General features: G+C 42.9%; 1 protein-coding gene across 2 annotated transcripts in view; it reads left to right on the top strand.

Moving 5' to 3' along the window:
* Positions 1–24,010, top strand: part of ERGIC1 (endoplasmic reticulum-golgi intermediate compartment 1) — a 109,187-nt gene that overhangs the window by 56,936 nt on the left and 28,241 nt on the right. For both annotated transcript variants that reach the window (XM_040406348.1, XM_040406340.1), the window contains exons 4-6: positions 16,734–16,828; positions 19,793–19,917; positions 21,242–21,346. In XM_040406348.1, coding sequence (XP_040262282.1) covers positions 16,734–16,828; positions 19,793–19,917; positions 21,242–21,346 — 325 coding nt within the window. The remainder of the gene's footprint in view (positions 1–16,733; positions 16,829–19,792; positions 19,918–21,241; positions 21,347–24,010) is intronic.

Below are 24,010 nucleotides of genomic sequence, written 5' to 3'. Positions count from 1 at the left end.
GGTGGCTAATAGTTATTTAAATAAAAAAAAAAAAACACCAACATATTAAAAGTTTAAATCACCCCTTTCCAATTTTACATATAAAAATATATAAACAATGATCAAACATATTGGGTATCGCCACATCTGAAAAAGTCCAAACTATTATTAAAAAATAACTCCTATGCGGTGAATGCCGTAACAAAAAAATAAAAAAGAAACACGCGAATCGGCATTTTTCTTTGTCACATTGTCCCCCAAAAATAGGATAGGACTATTCTATTATGGGTTGGATGTTCCATAAAATGCGGAATGCACTCAGCTTTTTGGGTGTTTTTATTTTTCATTTCTGTGGTATCAAATGGTATTTAAATCACATCAGAAATTTTGGTATCGTGACAACCCTAGTCACATGGACATAACGTCATCTCAGGTCCTTTAGCTCACCAAGAAATGGCATCTAGCGGCTGTAAACCACCAGAGACAGGAGACCCGACACTGGATAATAGTAGCTATGCTCCGGTGGCTGCTAGGCAGAGAGCCACAGGCCAGGGCTAAAGGTAGTATGACTGTAGTGTGTAGTGACTAAGACTGATATGTGAAGCACCGTTCTTTAGTAAATGACTCCCAATGTTTTATTTGGCTGAAAGATTTATGATGCCAATGTGCCCTTTTTGACCATGTGCACTTATTATGGGCACACTCTGAACAACCTATTTATCAGGGTTTTCCGCTAGCATGTCCCATTTTCTGTGGGAGCACCAAAGATAGCTGACCGCTGCTATCTCCAGCACTGCCGTAGAGAATGAATGGAGCAGCATAAGGGGGCACGCCCGACCGGCCGCTCCATCAGAATGGGGGGAACGGTAAACCTATTCTTGGTGGGGTAACTAAGAGATATTACTGTATGGATACATCAAGGAGTCATCAAGGCAACAAGGAAACGCGAGTACATGTTTTGAGTGTTTTTTCTTCTAAATGGGTATTTATCGCAATATATATTGTTATCGCGATACATTTCTTAATATCATCATCGTGGGAATATTTTTTTATTTTTGTTTATTCTAACCCTAGTCCCAGAGAGAATGGGGTATTGTGTACCCCCCATTATGAATGGAGCAGCGGTCCTTTTTTGAGAAGGAGCTATTTAGCAGCATGTACATACACTGCGATACTGTGTGGGTTTCTTTCCTGTGAATCCAGTATCTGTGATAATAACCCTTCCATACTCACTGGATTTCTATTCTCCCATTCTATATTCACTGATTCACACGCTGAAATCATCTTTCGATAGCTTGAGTATCTGAGTAGTTCTATTCCTCAGGGCATCCAAGTCAGCATTGTTTCCCAGCAACCATACTAATGAATAGATACTACTAAAACAAACACACAAAATACGACATTTCTAATGTGTGAGCTGTCAATTCTTTTAGGAGTATGTAGTAACATGAGTATGCCCTACTAACACCACGGAATCGGATCACTCTGTCACTTCCTGGGTGTCACCTGGAGATTCCAGTGTGGTTATTGCAGCATTAATATTCTCTTTCCTGTACAATTCTACTTTCATTTCTCTTTTCTGTTCACATAGATTCTTGGTATGTTTTTAAAGAACTGTACACCCAGAACTCCTGTTATAGTTTATATAGATCAGCTATAACGTTAGAACCACCTGCCCAATGTTGTGTGTAATGGCTGATCTGAGATCTACTTGCCTATAAACTGTAACACCACTTATGCCACCAAAGCAGCTCATAGTCGTTGAGGCATGGACTGCGGAAGACCTGTAAATCAGATCCAAAGAGGACCTGTCACTACTCTGTTACAGAGCAGGAGGAGCTTAATAGACAGATATATAGAGGGGCATATATCAATGTTTTTATGCCACCATTGTGGTGTTGCAAATTATAATGAATGCCATAGTTCGCAAACTTTTGCGCTTCTCGACACTTTTTCAAAGTTTTTGAGAAAAGGGAGCGGGGCTTAGAAACCAGCATAAGTTATAGCTGAAGTCTGCGCCAGCTCTTGTCTGGCATAGATTTGACTTTCTGGTCCATGGATGCCCTTTAAAATGAGGATGGCCAGAGATGCGCCTACTTTTATTAAGAGGCATCTGCATCTTAATAAATTAGAAGCATCTTACTCCAGTGCAGGGAAATCAAGACTGGTGTATGGGAACACCGGTCTTAATAATAAATCTTCCCCATGGTTTTGTGGGAAAAGATTCAATAAAACTTGTAATTTATATATTTATATCTCTCCTCTTTCTGACTTCAGTTGTACACATGGGAGGTGTTGTCAGTGATTGATAGCATTCTCTGAGTAAATGTGTATAAAGAGATAGCTGTCAGTCACTGATGGCTGTACATGGGGAGGTGTTATCAGTGATTGATGGCATTCTCTGTGTAAGTGTGTATATATATATATATATGTAGCTGTCAGTCACTGATAGTTATACACAGGGAGGTGTTATCAGTGATTGATAGCATTCTCTGTGTAAGTGTGTATAAGGTTAGAACAAGTAGAGAAATAAATGTATAAATTACAAGTTTTACTGAATCATTTCCCATAAATCTATATATCAATCTGTTCAGCTCCTCCTGTTCTATAATATACAGCCTACAGATTGCATTTTGTGGTGACCTGTCCTCTTTAAGTCCTGTAAGGCTACTTTCACACTAGCGTTCTGCTGTCCGCTCGTAAGCTCCGTTTGAAGGGGCTCACGAGCGGAGCAGAACGCTTCCGTCCAGCCCTGATGCAGTCTGAATGGATGCGGATCCGCTCAGACTGCATCAGTCTGGCGGCGTTCAGCCTCCGCTCCGCTCGCCTCCGCACGGCCAGGCGGACAGCTGAACGCTGCTTGCAGCGTTCGGGTGTCCACCTGGCCGTGCGGAGGCGTGCGGATCCGTCCAGACTTACAATGTAAGTCAATGGGAACGGATCCGCTTGAAGATGACACCATATGGCTCAATCTTCAAGCGGATCCGTCCCCCATTGACTTTACATTGAAAGTCTGAACGGATCCGCTCAGGCTACTTTCACACTTAGAAATTTTTCTAAGTTATTAATGCAGACGGATCCGTACTGAACGGAGCCTCCGTCTGCATTAATATGATCGGATCCGTTCAGAACGGATCCGATCAAGCGCAAGTGTGAAAGTAGCCTTAGTTGTGAGGCCGAGCTTCCTTAGATCGGACTTGTTTGTCCAATACATCCCATGGATGTTTGATTGGATTTGATATCTGATGAATTTGGAGGCCGAGTCAACACCTTGAACTGAAATGAGCGAATTGATTCTAACAAAGCCCCCTACTGTTAGTCTAGAAGCAGGTGGACACTTCTTCTCCTGCCTGATGAGGCAAATCGATTCCCTCATCTCTATTCCAGGACAATTTTTGTAGTGTGGCAGGAAGCATTATCTAGCTGAAAAAGGTCCCTGCCATTAGAGAATACTGTTGCGTCAATGTTAAGGTTTGTGGTACATGTCAAATTAATATCCACAGGAATAGCAGGACCCAAGGTTTCCCAGCAGAACATTGCCCAGAACATCACATTGTCTCTGGCATCTTGTTTTTACCATAGTACATCCTGCTGCCATCTCTTTGCCAAGTGAGCACGTGCACACGTTCATCCATATGATGTAAAAGAAAACTTGATTCAGCAGTATATGTCACCACTTCCATTGCTCCATTGTCCACTTTTGATGCTCACCTACTCGCTGTAGGCACTTTCGTGGTGGACAGGGAAAATTACATTTCAGACAAGCCCTAAAACATGTTATACTCGCCCCTTTCTCTAGCGCTGTCCTGTGTGGCACTAGTACCGTTCTCCTGACGCTCTAAGGGGGAGATTTATTAAGACTTACATTTTCTGTCCCCTACGCTGCCGGATGATGCACCTAATTTATGACAAGGCGCACGCCTCGTCATAAATTAGGCGCATTCTCCTGCAGTCCGTGCACCTAACCAGAAATCTACGATGGCTCACAAAACTGGCATACATGAAGATAAATTTGTCGCAGCGGCTGGCCACGCCCCCTTCCTTGTCTCATTGAGGTGTGTGTATATGAGAGAGTACACTTATATCAGTAATTTGATCATCATTTTCTTAGAACAGTCATTTATGTTTTTGCTCGCTTGCGACGTAGGCCATAAAAACCGTGACTTCTATCTCTTAGGAATGTTTTAGTTGCTCCTTAGTTCCTGAAAGAAAAACAAGAATTCATGGTAGTTATGAGGAACTTTTTACATTCTTGTCATTACATTGGTATGCAGCTTTGATGATGCATGTTTCAGATGCTTGACCTATTTTATACTTGGGCATTACAATGGTGAAGCTGGTTGGCGCAAGTTTTCCCTTTTAATTGGGGAGATGTACTTCACCGAATATTTATTCTGTGTACACAGTGCATTACTAATGGCATTTCTACTACTTTTATTAGTGAATTGTTACATTCTATGGCTTTGTAATTTTATTTTTTATTAATTTCAACCCATAGTGACTTCACAAATAAGAGTATTGGAGCAGACATTGCCTAATATAGAATGTGTGGTATGTGTCCTGGTATAGGATTCTATGTACGAATTCCTGGTCCATACATAGTCCTGTCAATCACTTGAGTTATCCGCAAAATCAGATGATTTAAGCGAACTATATGGAGACTTATTATTAAATGAGTAATAATAGGAGAAAAAAGGAATTTTGGGGGGCAAGTCAAAGGTGAAAGGAGTACAGGGTATGCTGTGAAATTGGTACCTAATAGGTGAAGCTAATTTTATCAGCAATTTAGATACATTTAAAGAAGTTGTCACGCTGAGACCTTTCCAGATGCTAATAGGAAACGTATAGATGCTCATAGATGGGATTTCCCTAAAAAAAAAAGTGTCTGTTGGAGCCTGTGCATTATGTACTACATGGTTGGCCCATCATTTGAATAATCGTCATGTAATACTATGTTTTTACCTTGTGGTGGTCGACCTCCACAGTTTTATCTAAAGCATGATTCATGAGAGAGTCCATTTAATCTGTGATATGTTAGTAGATTTACATCAACAGCAACAACCATTGGAGACTAGAGTAATTACTTCCATAATTAATGCCCATTCATTTCTAGCGCTTTTTCTGATCCAGTTAAATGAGTGATTGGTTTGTACGTGTGTGTGAAACTTGTTATCATTTTCTATATGTTTCTTGTACTTTCAATAAAAACTTCAAAAGACTTAGATACATTTTTTTGTGAAGGGTTTTCATATATATATATACATACATACAAACACATATCCACAACATATGTCATATATGTCCAATAGATGCAAATCCCACCTCTGTACCTACACCTATCTCCAGACCCGGGGTCACTAGTGCTGAGGATGTGGTAAAGTGTGAGGGGGGTAGTTGTGCATGTGCTGCCCTCTCCAATAGTTTCTTTGGGAGTGCTGAAAACAACCAAGAATGGCTGCTTAGCTATTTTTGGAACATCCATAGAAGTGAATGGAGGGACATCTACATGCAATCCACTCACAGAAACCACTTTATGGGGGTCATGGACACCCACTCAGGAGATTGGTGTGGGTCCCAGAGTTGAAACTTGCATCTCTCAGACGTTTATGTGAATGTCCCTTAAATATCTAAAATGGGAAAACTCCTTTAGGAACACAATTCTTAAAGGGAATCTATCACAATAAAAGTACAATGTAAACTATAGACAGCATGTTATAGAGCAGGAGGAGCTGAGCAGACTGATGTATAGTTTTATAGGAAAAGATTTAAAATAACTTGTAATTTATTCATTTATATCCCTGCTCATTCTGGACTTTGAAGTCAAGGAGGAAGAGGTCCTATAGGTGATTGACAGTGATCTATGACTGTGTATACAGAGATAGCTGTCAATCACTGATAGGACCGCCTCCTTGACTGACTGTATACAGAGATAGCTGTCAGTCACTGATGGGACCGCCTCCTTGACTGATTGACTTTGTATACAGAGAGCTGTCAATCACTGATAGGACGCCTCCTTGACTGTGTATACAGAGATAGCTTTCAATCACTGATGGGACCGCCTCCATGACTGACTGTGTATACAGAGATAGCTGTCAATCACTGATAGGACCGCCTCCATGACTGACTGTGTATACAGAGATAGCTGTCAATCACTGATAGGACCGCCTCCTTGACTGACTTTGTATACAGAGATTGCTGTCAGTCACTGATAGGACTGCCTCCTTGACTGACTGTGTATACAGAGATAGCTGTCAATCACTGATAGGACTGCCTCCTTGACTGACTGTGTATACAGAGAGGTGTCAACCACTGATAGGACCGCCTCCTTGACTGACTGTGTATACAGAGATAGCTGTCAATCACTGATAGGACCGCCTCCTTGACTGACTGCGTATACAGAGAGAGCTGTCAATCACTGATAGGACCGCCTCCTTGACTGACTGTGTATACAGAGAGAGCTGTCAATCACTGATAGGACCGCCTCCTTGACTGACTGTGTATACAGAGAGAGCTGTCAATCACTGATAGGACCGCCTCCATGACTTCAAAGTCCAGAATGCGCAGGAATTGAAATGTATAAAGTAAAGGTTTTACTCAGTCTTTTCCTATAAAACTATATATTAATCTATTTAGCTCCCCCTGCTCTACAAGAAACTGCCTGCAGCTCAGACACCATGTTCTACATGACAGGTTCCCTTTAAGATCAGAATTAAGAATCAACTTCTGAATCAAGAACATTTTGTTTGTGATTAACCCATGGCAAAATCGGTTTTAAAAATTCAACATGGATCGTTCCTTATTTTGTACAGAATTGTAGTAAGCTGTGATAGTCTGCCTGCCAAAAAAAGAAGCCTGACAAAATTAAGGCTACCTGATGCAAACCGATGAGATAGCAACAGAAAAATCCCACTGCAATATCACTGTGTTCCTGTAAACTTGATGGAACGCACCAACCTAATAAGTCAAATGCTAGTCTTAATAGATACTTACTAGGGCTTCTCTTAAAGGGGTTGTCTCACTTCTGCAAATGGCATTCATCATGTAGATAAAGTTAATACAAGGCACTTACTAATGAAATGCTATTATCCATTTTGCCTCCTTTGCTGGCTTCATTCATTTTTCCATCAGATCAAACACTGCTTGTATCTAGAGGTTGCGGTCACAGCTGTAGCACAGATATGAGGTGGCCTGGACAGGATCTGCTGCACACACAAGCCTATATGTGCTTTCACAGTCCCGGCCACCAGAGACCAGTGCTTTTTCCTATAGTGTGCAAGCACGACCACTGCTGATGGATTGCAGGGTGGTCGGAACCATGTTAGGCTACTTTCACACTAGCGTTGTTTTAATCCGGCGTTCAATTCCGACACCGGAACTGCCCGCCGGATCCGGAAAAACGTGTGAAAACGGATTACATTTGAATCCTGATCAGGATTTTGATCACAATGAAAAAATGCATTGGAAAAAACGGATCCGCCATTTAGGGACTTTAACTTTTTTTTCACATTTTTCGGGTTTAACATGCAAAAGCCGGATCCGTTTTGACTGAACACACAGTGCCAGATCCGGCGTTAATGCAAGTCAATGGGAAAAAGGCCTGATCCGGCGTTCAGTCAAAGTGTTCAGGCTTTTTGGCCGGAGGTAAAAATACTGCATGCTACGTTTTTCTGAAAAGCCTGATCAGTCAAAAAGACTGAACTGAAGACATCCTGATGCATCCTGAAGGACTGACTCTCCATTCAGAATGCATGGGGATAAAACTGATCAGTTCTTTTCCGGATTTGAGTCCCTAGGACGGAACTCAGCGCCGGAAAAGAAAAACGCTAGTGTGAAAGTACCCTAAGGGCTCTTTCACACCTGCGTTATTGTCTTCCGGCATAGAGTTCCGTCGTCGGGGCTCTATGCCGGAAGAATCCTGATCAGGATTATCCTAATGCATTCTGAATGGAGAGAAATCCGTTCAGGATGCATCAGGATGTCTTCAGTTCCGGTACGGAACGTTTGTTGGCCGGAGAAAATACCGCAGCATGCTGCGCTTTTTGCTCCGGCCAAAAATCCGGAACACTTGCCGCAAGGCCGGATCCGGAATTAATGCCCATTGGAAGGCATTGATCCGGATCCGGCCTTAAGCTAAACGTCGTTTCGGCGCATTGCCGGAGCCGACATTTAGCTTTTTCAGAGTGGTTACCATGGCTGCCGGGACGCTAAAGTCCTGACAGCCATGGTAAGTGTAGCGGGGAGCGGGGGAGCAGCATACTTACCGTCCGTGCGGCTCCCCGGGCGCTCCAGAGTGACGTCAGGGCGCCCCAAGCGCATGGATCACGTGATCGCATGGATCACGTCATCCATGCGCATGGGGCGCTCTGACGTCATTCTGGAGCGCCCCGGGAGCCGCACGGACTGTAAGTATACTGCTCCCCCGCTCCCCGCTCCTACTATGGCAACCAGGACTTTAATAGCGTCCTGGGTGCCATAGTAACACTGAAAGCATTTGGAAGACGGTTCCGTCTTCAAATGCTTTCAGTACACTTGCGTTTTTCCGGATCCGGAGTGTAATTCCGGCAAGTGGAGTACACGCCGGATCCGGACAACGCAAGTGTGAAAGAGGCCTAAATGAGCAGTGTAAGGCCTCTTTCACACTTGCGTTGTTGGGATCCGGCATGCACTTCCGTTGCCGGAGGTGCCTGCCGGATCCGGAAAAACGCAAGTGTACTGAAAGCATTTGAAGACGGAACCGTCTTCCAAATGCTTTCAGTGTTACTATGGCACCCAGGACGCTATTAAAGTCCTGGTTGCCATAGTAGGAGCGGGGAGCGGGGGAGCGGTATACTTACAGTCCGTGCGGCTCCCGGGGCGCTCCAGAATGACGTCAGAGCGCCCCATGCGCATGGATGACGTGATCACATGGATCACGTGATCCATGCGCTTGGGGCGCCCTGACGTCACTCTGGAGCGCCCGGGGAGCCGCACGGACGGTGAGTACACTGCTCCCCCGCTCCCCACTACACTTACCATGGCTGTCAGGACTTTAGCGTCCCGGCAGCCATGGTAACCATTCTGAAAAAGCTAAATGTCGGCTCCGGCAATGCGCCGAAACGACGTTTAGCTTAAGGCCGGATCCGGATCAATGCCTTCCAATGGGCATTAATTCCGGATCCGGCCTTGCGGCAAGTGTTCCGGATTTTTGGCCGGAGCAAAAAGCGCAGCATGCTGCGGTATTTTCTCCGGCCAACAAACGTTCCGTACCGGAACTGAAGACATCCTGATGCATCCTGAACGGATTACTCTCCATTCAGAATGCATTAGGATAATCCTGATCAGGATTCTTCCGGCATAGAGCCCCGACGACGGAACTCTATGCCGGAAGACAATAACGCAGGTGTGAAAGAGCCCTATAATGTGATGGAAAAATTAATGAAGCCAGTAAAGGAAGAAATATGTATAATCACAATACATTAATAAGTGCCTTGTATTAATTTTCTCTACATGGTAAATGCCATTTGCTGAAGTGAGACAACCCCTTTAAGAGAGATCTGAGGAGTTGAAATATGTAAAGTCTTTATTTTCTGTTCAGTGATGTCAGATATAACTACTGGTTGTAGTAGCTAGCTCTACACTTGAAACGGTACACAATCCTGTTAATTTAGAATGAGTTCCATTATTAGGCCTCATGCACACGACTGTATGTATTTTGCGGTTCGCAAAAAAAGGATCCACAAGAAATACGGATGACGTCGGTGTGCATTACGTATTTTGCGGAACGGAACAGCTGGCCCATGATAGAACAGTCCTATCCTTGTCCTTAATGCAGACAATAATAGGACATGTATTTTTTTGCGGAACGGAAATACGGAAATGGAATGCAAATGGAGTAACTTCCGTTTTTTGGGGTTTTTTTGCGGACCAATTGAAATGAATGTTTCCGTATACGTTCCGCAAAAAAAACCTGGAACGGACACTGAAAGAAAATACGTTCGTGTGCATGAGGCCTTACAGTGTGATATGTGTGACTTAGGGCTCACTCACACGACTGTTGTTGTTTTGCGGTCTGTTTTTCACTGATCCGTTGTTCCGTATCTGATTTTTTTTTCCCCCTCTGATTTAAGTCCTCTTCCGTTCCCTTATTCCACAAAACATATCGGTATGGTTTCCGTATGCGATCTGTTTTTTGTGGATCGGAAACAGTAACTTATTAGTCACCAAACACATGATCAATATTGGCTGGGCATAGCATTTCTACAGTATGGATCCGCAAAATACGGATGAAATACAGATGACATACAGATGTGTTCTGTGTGCGTTCTGTATTTTTTGCGGACCCATTGACTTGAATGGGGCCTTGGACCATGATTTGCGGACAATAATAGGACATGCACTACTTTTTTGTGGAACGGAAATGGAATGCACACGGAGTACCTTCCGTTGTTTTTGCTGACCCATTGAAGTGAATGGTTCCACATACAGTCCGCAAAAAAAACTAAGAACGGAAGCGGAAGAAAATACATTTGTGTGCATGAGCCCTTATCCTGATTATGGTCAGCGGTGGACTCTATGATGACTATATTTTGGAATTCTAATATGTTCCCTACTTGACGTCTTGCTCACGTCATGTGATTTCTCTGCTACCTGTAGCTTCTCTGTAATTAAATGTACTTGTTAGCAATAACCTACTTTCCATGATAATTACAGCCTTTGCTTACAACCAAATAAAGCTATGAAAATCTAAATGTAAATGGTTATGTAAGGCATTTTGTAAAGGTGTGGCATGTACAATGCCAGCTGTTTATGCCAGCTTTTGTGTCATTACATAAGTATGAGACCTAAAAGAAAAAGCATTCACTGTGTCTTCTCCAAACATTTCCATAATGTAATATCAAGAATAAGGTAGATGGTGGAGCAACTTCAGTACATAGGACTATGGCATCAACTATCTGTCATTTTACATAACTCTCACTTTGCACTTCATTTGTTGTACATGTAAACTACTGTAGTGAAATAAGTTCCAGTCTATAAAGAAATTGAGCAGTCTAAGGCTACTTTCACACTCGTGTTTGGTGCGGATCCGTCATGGATCTGCACAAACGCATCCGTTCAGATAATACATCCGTTCAGAACGGATCTGTTTGTATCATCTGTAACATAGCCATGACTGATCCGTCTTGAACACCATTGAAAGTCAATGGAGGACGGATTCGTTTTCTATTGTGTCAGAGAAAACGGATCCGTCCCTATTGACTTACATTGTGGGCCAGGACGGATCCGTTTGGCTCAGTTTCGTCAGACGGACACCAAAACGCTACAAGCAACGTTTTGGTGTCGGCCTCCAGAGCAGAATGGAGACTGATCGGAGGCAAACTGATGGATTCTGAGCGGATCCTTTTTCATTCAGAATGCATTAGGGCAAAACTGATCCGTTGTGGACCGCTTGTGAGAGCCCATGACGGATCTCACAAATAGAAAACCAAAACGCCAGTGTGAAAGTAGCCTTATGCAAAGCCCCGAAATATTAAAAGGGTTGTCCACTTTTTACAATAACCTATTAGACGTGTCTCTTGAAAATACTACTGGGGCCCCGAGTGATCTGCTCTGATTTGCAGGTTAACTTTCCAGTAAAAGTAAAATTCAGCCTTTGCAGGTGAAATGAAGCAATAAAATGTACCTATTGAAAACTAATGGGCAGGAGAGGTCCTCCATGGAATGTTATGCAATATATATCCACTATCCATACTGGAGGGTCCTGATGTCTCCACGCTGGCTGTTGGAGGGTCCTGAATGTGGAACGCCCAACTCGGAAATTACTGATGGACTGTTAGGGTACTTTCACACTTGTGTTTTGAGGATCCGGCAGGCAGTTCCGTTGGCGGAACTGCCTGCCGGATCCGGAAATCCCTATGCATAGGATACATTTCAATGGAAATTCGGCATGTGTTCCGGAATTTTGGCCCAAGAAAATACCGCAGCATGCTGCAGTATTTTCTCCAGCCAAGTACCGTAAGAGGGGCTGGACTGAAGAAATCCTGATGCATAGGCCTCATGCACACGACCGTGCCGTTTTTTGCGGTCCGCAAACCGCGAATCCGCAAAAAACGCCTTCCGCAATTTGCACAACCCGACGGGCGGCCAATTATAGAAATGCCTATTCTTGTCTGCAAAACGGACAAGAATAGGACATGCTATATTTTTTTTGCGGGGCCACGGAACGGTGCAACGGATGCGGACAGCACACAGAGTGCTGTCCGCATCTTTTGCGGCCCACAAAAAATGTGGCTCGAATGCGGACCACAAAAACGGTCGTGTGTATGAGGCCTTTCTCTACAGATTACTCTCCATTCAGAATGCATTAAGATAAAACTGATCAGTTTTTTTCCCGGTATTGAGCCCCTAGGACGGAACTCAATACCGGAAAAGAATAACGCTAGTGTGAAAGTAGCCTTAGACAAGCCCTTTAACCTAAAGTGCATAAAGTGATTCAGAATAAATTTAGAAATAATGCAATCTGTAATCTCTACGCCATAATTGAATATATGCTGCCTTGCATGATGTTGTAACAGGATCTGTACTAAAGCTCACCTGGAGAAAGTGTGTTTGGATACAGTTGGTTATATGATGTTTGGGGCATTTCCATTATTTTCTTTGGTCTCTGATAAACCTTGTCCTAATTCCTATTACTTTATGCATAATGATACACTTGCAGTCTTAGCCAGTCCGACAATCCAGCACCCCAATAATTACAAGCTAGCAAAGTCACAAGCCAAAACTGTATCCAATGAATGACATTTTAGGAATGACCTGTTCACCAGACCTGCATACAGACTGGAATTTCTTCATCCATTATAAAGTTCTTCATGTTCCAGGTTTTCAGAGTATAATTAAAAAGTCCTTTTGACTCTGAGCATGTCAGACATGCCAGCCGACCAGATGTGTATGACTTACACCTTGCCCTATTATACTTAATCCCTAAGTTTCATGTCATGAGGTGGCATACTTCAGCTCTTACAGCCTGCATATAATAACCTAGTGGATGCAGCTACTCTTATCATATTGAGTGGGGAAACTATTTCTCCATATTTTTTTTTTTTTTCCGTTATGGGTAAGTGTACATAGAGCTGCTTTAAATCTTCAGTTCAGTTTTCATGCATTTCAACTTTAAAAGCCATGTTGCCTGCTCTCCTGGATGGGGTCCGTCTAATAGACCCAGATGGGATCAGCCTACAGCAGTCAGAGGAGCCATGTTGCCTGCTCTCCTGCATGGGGTCCGTCTAATAGACCCAGAAGGGAGCAGCCTACCGCAGTCAGAGGAGCCACGTGGCCTGCTCTCCTGCATGGGTTCCGTCTAATAGACCCAGATGGGATCAGCCTACAGCAGTCAGAGGAGCCACGTGGCCTGCTCTCCTGCATGGGGTCCGTCTAACTGTCCCCACTATATTATAGACCCAGAAGGGAGCAGCCTACAGCATTGAAAGGAGCCACGTGGCCTGCTCTCCTGCATGGGGTCCGTCTAATAGACCCAGAAGGGAGCAGCCTACCGCAGTCAGAGGAGCCACGTGGCCTGCTCTCCTGCATGGGGTCCGTCTAATAGACCCAGATGGGATCAGCCTACAGCAGTCAGAGGAGCCACGTGGCCTGCTCTCCTGCATGGGGTCCTTCTAACTGTCCCCACTATATTATAGACCCAGAAGAGAGCAGCCTACAGCAGTCAGAGGAGCCACGTGGCCTGCTCTCCTGCATGGGGTCCGTCTAATTGTCCCCACTATATTATAGACCCAGAAGAGAGCAGCCTACAGCAGTCAGAGGAGCCACGTGGCCTGCTCTCCTGCATGGGGTCCGTCTAATTGTCCCCACTATATTATAGACCCAGAAGAGAGAAGCCTACAGCAGTCAGAGGAGCCACGTGGCCTGCTCTCCTGCATGGGGTCCGTCTAATTGTCCCCACTATATTATAGACCCAGAAGAGAGCAGCCTACAGCAGTCAGAGGAGCCACGTGGCCTGCTCTCCTGCATGGGGTCCGTCTAATTGTCCCCACTATATTATAGACCCAGAAGAGAGCAGCCTACAGCAGTCAGAGGAGCCACGTGGCCTGCTCTCCGGCATGGGGTCCGTCTAATTGTCCCCACTATATTATAGACCCAGAAGAGAGCAGCCTACAGCAGTCAGAGGAGCCACGTGGCCTGCTCTCCGGCATGGGGTCCGTCTAACTGTCAAGCAAACCTTTACCCAGCATACAGATAACATGACCACTGATGAAGGTCCACCGTGACCGAAACGTCTGGTCAGAAATAATCTGTCATTCCTTATTTTTCACGGGCATATGGATGGTGCAGAAAACATTAATAATAATAATAAAAAAATTATTTGAATTGCATAACCTACGGACTGAGTGCCTCAAATTGTTATTAGTTGGATACGGCTTAAGTAGCCCTTGATCGGCACCGGTGATACCACCTCTAAAACGGAGTGCGGTTCCCCATTTTTCTATAGACCCACTATATTATAGACCCAGAAGAGAGCTGCCTACAGCAGTCAGAGGAGCCACGTAGTGAGTGGTCAGGGGGCAAAGTCTGGGATCTAAAGACTTTTTCAAGTGGCAGGATATAGGTCTTAAAATGTTCTTGATCCATGGTTTTTATGATTTTTTCATTACACCTTTATAAAAAGTACATACATAAGAAACATACTCCTAAATGCTATTAATATGGCCCCATCCTAAGGCTGACCATATGTATTAGATAGCTGTCAACTGAATATTCTCTTGCCCCCCAATACTCATGCATTCTCGGTCAGGTGTGCATGTTGTTCTGATCCCAGACAGGGGAGAATGTTCTGGCTGTGGCTTTTTTTTCTTCAAGAACAAAGGATCTTACATTGAAATTCAACAGCCCGATACTTACAGTATCTCCCTCAACATCTGCTGTCAGGAAGCCCCCATATACATTAGACTGTTGGGTGATCACTTTGTCCGATATGCATCTAAGTATGCAGTTTGGAAAATACAAAGTGTAAATATCTTCCCTGGGTCTCCTGGCCAGTGTGTAGTAGGAGACTGCCAACAAGTGTCCGTCCCCCAACCAGGGACTGTAGTGAAGAGTTTTTCCTGACTGAGCGCAGTGGTTCCATCTATTGCCAATTACATGACCACAAACCTTAAAGTCTATGACCATGTCCATTTTTGAAGAACTGCTTTGTTTTTAATGTCGCAGTACTAGCCCCCCTGTTCTTTCCATTATACCTCTATTGTTTTTTATGCTTTCATTCGCATTATAATTTTCACTGACATTTCCTTTCTGACCCAGTTTCTTGATAATCACCTTGTGAGTCATGATTGGAACGCTCCCATTTAACACACCCCAAATATTCATGTCCTCAAGTAGCAGCACATTATCCAGCATGCTGAGATGTTATGTCATTGTTGTATAAGGCTACTTTCACATTGCCGTTTCTGGGTCCGCCTGTGAGATCCGTTTCAGGGCTCTCACAAGCGGTCCAAAACGGATCAGTTTTTCCCTAATACATTCTGAATGGAAAAGGATCCGCTCAGAATGCATCAGTTTGCCTCCGATCAGCCTCCATTCCGCTCTGGAGGCCGACACCAAAACGCTGCAAGCAGCGTTTTTATGTCCGTCTGACGATGCGGAGCCAAACGGATCCGTCCTGACTTACAATGTAAGGAAATAGGGACGGATCCGTTTTTACTGACACAATATGGTGCAATTGAAAACTGATCCGTCCCCCATTGACTTTCAATGTAAGCCAGAACGGATCCGTTTGCATTATCATGAACAAAAAAAAAATTTATTTTAATTTTTTGTTCATGGTCTTGCAAACGGATCCATTCTGAACGGATACAAGTGTTTGCATTATAGGTGTGGATCCGTTTGAGCAGATACCAGACGGATCCGCACCTAACGCAGGTGTGAAAGTAGCCTTAGCCACATCTATCGGTTTTACACACAGCTCTGCCAAATTAAATTGGCAAAGTACATTTCCCCGTCCATAAAATGCGCTTGGGTTGGTTGTAGAAGAAATACATCTTTACTAATAACATACAGAGATATTTCTATATAAATCCCCCATGGTGGTGGTCCGTGCTCCTTTAACCCAGCGTGAAATTACGTTTGCATTTTGTGATTTATAAAATTTGGGTTCTTGTAAGTGGAATATCTTCGTAGGATAGCTAAGAAATAAAACATCAATTTTTACCTATGTTCTTACATAGGATTTAACGAAGCAAATAGTTATGAGCCTCCTATTGGATAATTACTGCATGGGCGATTATCTTTCAGGTGGCAATAAGTCTTCCAAATGTGTACAGAGGATACATGGACCAAAAATAGTCATTTAAAAGATCTCTATAGATGTGTGCGTCCATACCCAGACGGAGCATGTGCAGAGGTGGCATATTTGAACAGTGTCTGCCAAAGTGTCCTATAACGCTGACGGAGAGTTCCTACATAACATGACCAGCACATTGCCAGGCACAGTGGCCCCTATTTCAGTTGTTACAGTCCCTATAAGGGACAGACAGGTAACTAGAGGGCCGCTTGCATAATGGGTATTAGTATGACACACACGTCATCGTGTGCCGTACTCCTAGTTTACAATGCACATACGCTGGCGCATCCTAAATTGAGTGATACTTGAATTGCTTTTTGGTCAGACTTTATAATCTCTCTAATATCTCTGTTGTATGCCACATCCTGTGCATAAAGTCATTATAATCATCCTGCAGCCAGTGACTTTTTAAAATCTCTTTTAGTGTCAATGAACTGTACGTAGATGACCCTGATAAAGAGAGTGGGGGTAAAATAGACGTGAGCCTAAACATCAGCTTACCCAACCTCAACTGTGAATGTAAGTATAGAGCGCTCAAATGTTCTTTATGGGCAACATCACAAGCTTTACTCTGTTAGGGCTCATGCACACGGCCGTAGCTGTTTATCCAGTCTGTAAAACACGGATACCAGCATAGAACTGTCATATCCTTGGCCACAAAACGGACAATACTAGGATATGTTCTATATATATATATTTTTTTTTTTGTGAAGTGAATGGATCCGCATCCAATCTGCAAAAAATGCGGATCGAATGCGGACCAAAACCATGGTAATGTTCATGAGCCCTTAGATTGATTGTTAAAGTTATATGACAATTTGCAGGATTTTGCATAGCTGAGAGGACTGTAATGTGCAGCTTAGCATTATTTTACATTACTGTAGTACTGTATATCCAGCTTTAAATGCTAGAGAGCTGCAACAGTCACTAGACCAATGGGGGCCCACCTTGGATGTGTCTATACCTACAAAGGGAATGTACTGATCCTGTTTGTTACTTCACCATATATACCAGTTTCTGGACACGCTTAAAGGGGTTCTCCGGGCTTTTAATATTGATGATCTATCCTCAGGATAGTAAACAAAGACAGAGCCAAAAAAAACCGCAATGGCAATGAACATCCAATTATATAAAAAATATAAAGCAATTTTATTGTGAAAGACACACAAATACAGACACCTGAGGAAGCTGGGTATTCCCGGCCATACGCCTGGGGCAGTCTTTTTGACTGCTCACCCACTAGTTCGGGAAGTACCTTATTTTATTTCATCCAAAGGTATTGTCTTACATTTATTGATGCTGCATTATTATGATTACTTTGGTATTGGATTAGGTTCTGTATTGTCCCAGACTTTACATGGATGTTCCCTATTTGTGGCCTTTGGGGAGCTATTTGTCTGTGCCTGCTATTATTTGTACCGGCACACCTTCTATTGTATACAATTTTTAAGTGTTTGTGTGTCTTTGACAATAAAATTGCTATATAATTGGATGTGCATTGCCATTGCGGTTTTCTTGGCTCTGTCTTTGCTTATTATAGTGTACAAACCCTTTTTGCACTCCTTGTTATAGTGAGTGTGGCCCTTCTGCTCAGTATTATCCTCAGTACCAGATTGGTGGGGGTGCCAAAGTGATCTCAAAATGATTATGGGGGCAGCTATCTTGTCTGAGCTGTTCTTAACCGCATTGAGAAAACTGCTTTACAGCAGCCACCATATGCTTTAGACACAATGGACAAGAGAGGACCTCCTGGGTGAATTTTCTAGGCATGCTCTGTGACCTACCTATGCAGAGGTCAGGAGGGAGTAGATGAGCTACATTATCACCTTTTTGGTGAATGGTGGATTCTGTCTTATCTATATATAGGTGATGTCTATCCCTGCCTGTAATGATGAGCAGATATCTGCAGTAAAGTGATCTGTGCAGACCTATTGGGCTTAGTTGCCAGTGTGAAAGCTGCAGGATTTTTTTTAATTTCTTTTATATATTAACGTGAACCTGTCACCTCCAAAAAAACATCTCAAGCCGCCAGCAGTACCTGACAGTAGCCAGCAGCATGTTTCCGACGATACTTTTCTTCCTGAATACGGCTAAAGCTCAGAAAACGTTTTTTATCCCCTGCCGGCGCGCTTCTCTAGTCATGCTTGAAGTCAAGGGGGCAGCGGCCTTTTCGCTTCAAGTCAAGATAACCTCGCCCCCTTCCTTGCCCCTTTGCTGTAAATGACAGTGCTTATGCAGAGAGTTCGGCAAAGCCAGCCAAACTGCCGGCTGTCAGTCACAGCCAAGGGGCAAGGAAGGGGGCGTGGTTATCTTGACTTGAAGCGAAAAGGCCGCTGCCCCCTTGACTTCAAGCATGACTAGAGAAGCGCGCCGGCAGGGGATAAAATAAAGTTTTCTGAGCTTTAGCCGCATCGGCCTTCAGGAAGAAAATTAGAATCGGAAAAACGCTGCTGGCTACTGTCAGGTACTGCAGGCGGCTTGGGCTGGTTTTTGGAGGTGACAGGTTCCCTTTAAGATAGAAAATAAAAGATATTATCAAAAATTCTTTAAAAATATGTTTAAAGAGTAACTAAACTTTTGTATAAGTTTTTGTTAACCTGTCTCTAATACCCTAAAGGGCTGTTTCACACGAGTGAGTCCATTGCAGGAATCACGCTCCGTGTGCGAGTGTGATCCTCCGCTCTGGACTTGCAGGAGCGCACGGCATTATCATGATTTATAATGCTATGTGTCTCTGCGTGGCCTTTTTTCCACAGAATCATAGTGACATAAAGCTGCCAGTATGATTCTGTAGAAATAAGGTCAAGCAGAGGCATATAGCATTATAAATCATGATAATGCCATGCGATCCTGCAAGTCCAGAGCGGAGGATCACACTCACACACGGAGCGTGATTCCCGCAATGGACTAGCTCGTGTGAAACAGCCCTAATAGTTTTTGTAATATAGTTTATTCATGTTTTTTGTATTTTTAATACACTTTACCACCTCCCCTTAAAGAGCACATTTCACTGTGTGCTTAAAATCTACTTCTCTGTACACCGCTGAATTCTCGGCGGAGTACACATTTTTATCAATGGGGCCGCAGCGCAGGGAGTACTGGCAGGAGCAGCAATATGCGAGAAACGTGTGCTTTTTTTTGGGGGGGGGGGGGTATTAAAAATACAAAAACCATTAACTATATTACAAAAGTTATTAGGGATAGGTTAACAAAAATTTATACAAAAGTTTAGTTACTCTTTAACATAAAAATCATGATTTAAACAGTTGTTCCTTTAACTCGAGTCTGCAATGGCTGAATGGGATCAGTTCTAGCATCCCCTCTGGTGTTTCTGTATCATGCCAGAGCGAAGCTAAAATGGATGGGTATATATGTGGGCACCCAGCATTGCACTCATTTTTAGCAGTGTGGCTGGCAGTCCCACGGTTTTATAGTGTTCATCAAGTGAAACTTGCGTGTGAACAATTTTTCTTTTATTCATAGTGGTGGGGCTGGATATTCAGGATGAGATGGGCAGGCATGAAGTTGGACACATAGATAACTCAATGAAAATTCCACTAAGTAATGGGAATGGATGCCGATTTGAAGGACGCTTCACTATAAATAAGGTAGAGTACGATACTTGTCGGGCGTGTAATCTGTGCACATTACTCTGCTTTCCAACCTCCTTAATATAACTCAGCTCTGCAGCGGAGATAATGTGGCATTCCTGTTCGCTGTTACTTTTGTGATGAAATCTAATTATATGTAAGACTACAAACTATGTCTAATAACATGGATGTGGGTTATGTGAAAGCTGATGCCATAATATGGGCAGGACAAGAATTGGACTGGAACATTGGTACAACGCCCCATAGATACTATTAACTGATGACATAACAGTCTGGAGAGTAGTCGTGGAGCCAAGTATACAAGTCTCTTCAAAACTGGGGCTTTCAGGTAGATTTTAATGTCTACTAGATGAGAAATCCCCGACAATTTGAATGCCTGACTGATATCAGAATCATTGCACATGAACTTTTTTCTACTTAACTTCGTTTGATTAACCAGTTCTTGGCCGGGCCATTTACCCCCTTTCCTGACAGGCACCTTTTTCCATTATTTTGGTATATGCGTCTTTGAAGCCATAACTTCTTTTTCGTTTCATGTTAAGTACATAGTTTTTGCACCTTTTTTTGGTGATGCATGGGGCTTTATTTTTATATTTTTACTGTATTTTTCTGTTCTTTTATTTTATAAAAAAAATAAGGAAAAATGTAAAAAAAAAAAAAAGTGCGAGAAAAATAGTCCCCCCCCCCATTTTTTTATTTGTTTTTTGTTAATGGCACAATGTGCAACTAAATTTCCACAATGGTTATTTTGATATATGGGTTATGGTGGCGGTGCTGAAAGCCGCATTGCAGCGTGTGGAAGGCAAGGACACTAAAGGGGAGCCCTGCTGTCGGCATGCAGCTGCAATCTCTGCCCAGATGTTTTAAAATGTGAGTGCAAAGATATATGCTGAAGGCCCATCATAGTAATTACTAAATGGACCCTCTCCAGTTATCACTCTATTTTATAAATGCTTCCCCATAAAATATCAAATTCAGAGATATATATATTTTTTTATACCTCCATGTTGAGTAACCACAGAAAACGGGGATGTAGGACACTGACAGTACAGTGAGGTCCTTACATAGGGACCACTCTGGGGTCTTTTATCAAACTGGTGTAAAGTAGAACACAGCAACCAATCAGATTCCAGCTTTCATGTTCCAACGGAGCGGTGAAAAATGAAAGGTGGAATCTGATTGGTTGCTATCGGCAACTAAGCCAGTTCTACTTTACACCAGTTTAATAAATCTCCCCCATAGTGTACAGTGATGTATATTGTAGCATCTAAATGAATGGTAAGCCTACAGATATAATGTTAACTATTTATTGGTTAATTAGGTGCCTGGAAATTTCCATGTATCTACACACAGTGCCACAGCTCAGCCTCAGAACCCTGACATGAGCCACTTCATTCACAAGCTAGGCTTTGGAGATACTTTACAGGTAAGCATGCGCGTCAGCTGACATCTACCCTAGTGTTTAGTACCATATATCTGGATATATCTCTGTAATTAAAAGTTACTAAATTTTATATATATATATATATATTTTTTTTTTCTTCATACTGTTTTATTAGGTTTTCAAAAGCACATCATTAGCTCATGGCTATGTTAGATGAACATTGAGTACATAATGCATATGCAAAAATGGACATAAACATCACGAAAAACAAGTGCATGTGGCCTCATTCACGCGACCGTTGTCTGGTTCCGCCTTCGAGCCGCATTTTCTGTGGCTTGAATACTGACCCGTTTACTTCAATGGGGCCGCAAAAGATGCGGACAGCACTCCTCATGCTGTCCGCATCCGTTGCTCTGTTCCATGTCCCCGCAAAAAAAAAATCGAACATGTCCTATTCCTATCTGTTTTGCAGACAAGAATATGCATTTCTATAATGGGCCACCCGTTCTGTTCTGCAAATTGCGGAACACACACGGGCGGCATCCGAGTTTTATGGATCCGCAATTTGCGGACCCCAAAACGCGACATGGTCATGTGCATGTAGCCTAACCCTTATTTGAGAAGTGAGAATTGGGATGGATGAGAGGCTGTACCATTTGAATGCCGGTGTGTCATGTCTAAGTCCTCCTGTTTCTAAATCCATGGTTATGGTTTCTGGGACAGATTTCTTCTAGCTTGGTTCTGTTTGTCCTCTTCCTTCTCCTTCAAGGTTTTGCCATCATTTGTCCTTAAAGGGTTTGTGGAACGGTCACCTATGCGGCATATGACCCAGTGACCAAGTATATATTTAGGGTCTTAGATCCACAGTTGACCTGCATGACAGCAGTACTTCTGACTGAAATGGGAGGCATGTTTTTATTCCAATCTGTTAGTAGTGCAGTCTCAGGCTTTGGGCCTGTAATGTCAACTGAACATATCTCATCATAGAAGTACTGTTTTAAAAATAAAATAATGGTCTCCCTTTAAGAGGAAAAAAAATCTGCAGCGTACTACCTTATGCTACAGACTTTCAATGCAGATTCCATTGAGATAAATCCACTTTACATATGGGGATTTTGGAGCAGATCTTGTTGCGAAATCGTGACCGAAGCAATGACTTGGCCGTATCTACATGCTGGCTGCAGCCTATCACTGGCCTCAGCAGCAGGGTTGCCAACTGTTTAGAAATTTGTGGACAGTCTGTAAAAATTGGCAACTTTTTTTCCTGTGTCCATGAAAAAAAAATAGACGCGTCCGTGATTTTTTTCTTTTTTTTGGGGCTAGTGGTAGTTGACTAGAATATTATGGTGGTAATAATCATCATTTTGCAGCTCTAAGTAAATGCTGGTAATGAGTTCTCATCAGTATATTGGGCTATAGACGTGTAATCTTTATCATTCATTATGGTTTTCCGGTGCCAAGGAGCGCACCGCGCATGCGCGAGACTTATGCGATTCTGGCCGCACTACAGGCAGTCAATCTAACAAAAGAGGGGATGGTTAGGGGATGTGCTTACCTTGACTTGGATGCAAGGAAGCCGCTGCCCCCTTGACTTCAAGCTGACCGGCAAGATAGCGCAGATGGCGCTTAAAACATAGTTTTTTGAACCTATGGAGCACTAGACTAACGGATCAAACACATGATTATTAACAGACTGGGGGCTACTATGAGGTACTGCTGGCGGTTTTATATGTGTTTTTGAGGTGACAGGTTCCCTTTAAGACAATATACTGTGCTGGAACTTTCTTGTTTACTCAAAGACTAGTGAGTGACTAAATCACCTGAAGCCATAGCGTCACCAGAACAATGCTGGCACCACTTAAGGATGTGGCAAGATATATCCATGCAAGCTCTATTTTAATGCACTTAAGGGGATCCATGTAGTTTTTCCACGTCAGTAGCAGTGAGTAGAGTCTGAGTGTGTCTTTTGTTTGATGGTGTTGGGCTGAGCTCAGTACATGACCTCAATCAGTGAATGTTTATTATGCCACCTATGTTATCTAACTTCTATACCCATCCAAGAATCTAATATGTAATGCGTTACGTAAAAAGTTGCCAATCTGGAGTTTGTATGTTCTCCCCATGTGTGCGTGGGTTTCATCCAGGTTCTTTGGGTTTACTCCCACACTCCCAAAACATACTTTAATTTGGAATTTAGACTGTGAGCGCCTATGGGGACAGGGACCAATCTGAGTAATGGCAATCTCTGTGCTGCTCTACAGAATATGTTGATGCTTTATAAATGAATAAAGTAAATACATAAATCTGTTATATATTTCAAACACTTCCTTAGCGATGGAAGAAATCTGAGGCATCACAATGTCTTACACCCTGTGTATATATGCAATAGAAATGACTTCATTTGCATATCTAAATATATATTCTATATACATGCATTAAAACCATTTTGAGACAACCAACTAGGTGGTCTTCTAGGGGGTATGTGTGTGTGTGTATATATATATATATATATATATATATCACACAACTGGAATAGAAAATCGCAGCACTCTGAGATAAAGTGCAATAGTGTGTTATTCATCCATATGGATGGTTCACTTTAGCATCTGCATTAAACACACCATTGCATTTTTCCTGTGTTTGCTGTGATTTTCTTAGTTCTACTAAGGGGGATATATATATATATATTATACACACACATTTTTG

The sequence above is a fragment of the Bufo bufo genome, chromosome 1 (genome assembly GCF_905171765.1).
Source record: "Bufo bufo chromosome 1, aBufBuf1.1, whole genome shotgun sequence".
NCBI lineage: Eukaryota > Metazoa > Chordata > Amphibia > Anura > Bufonidae > Bufo > Bufo bufo.
Note: the sequence above shows the minus strand (reverse complement) of the source record. Positions and strands in the feature narration are given on the sequence as shown.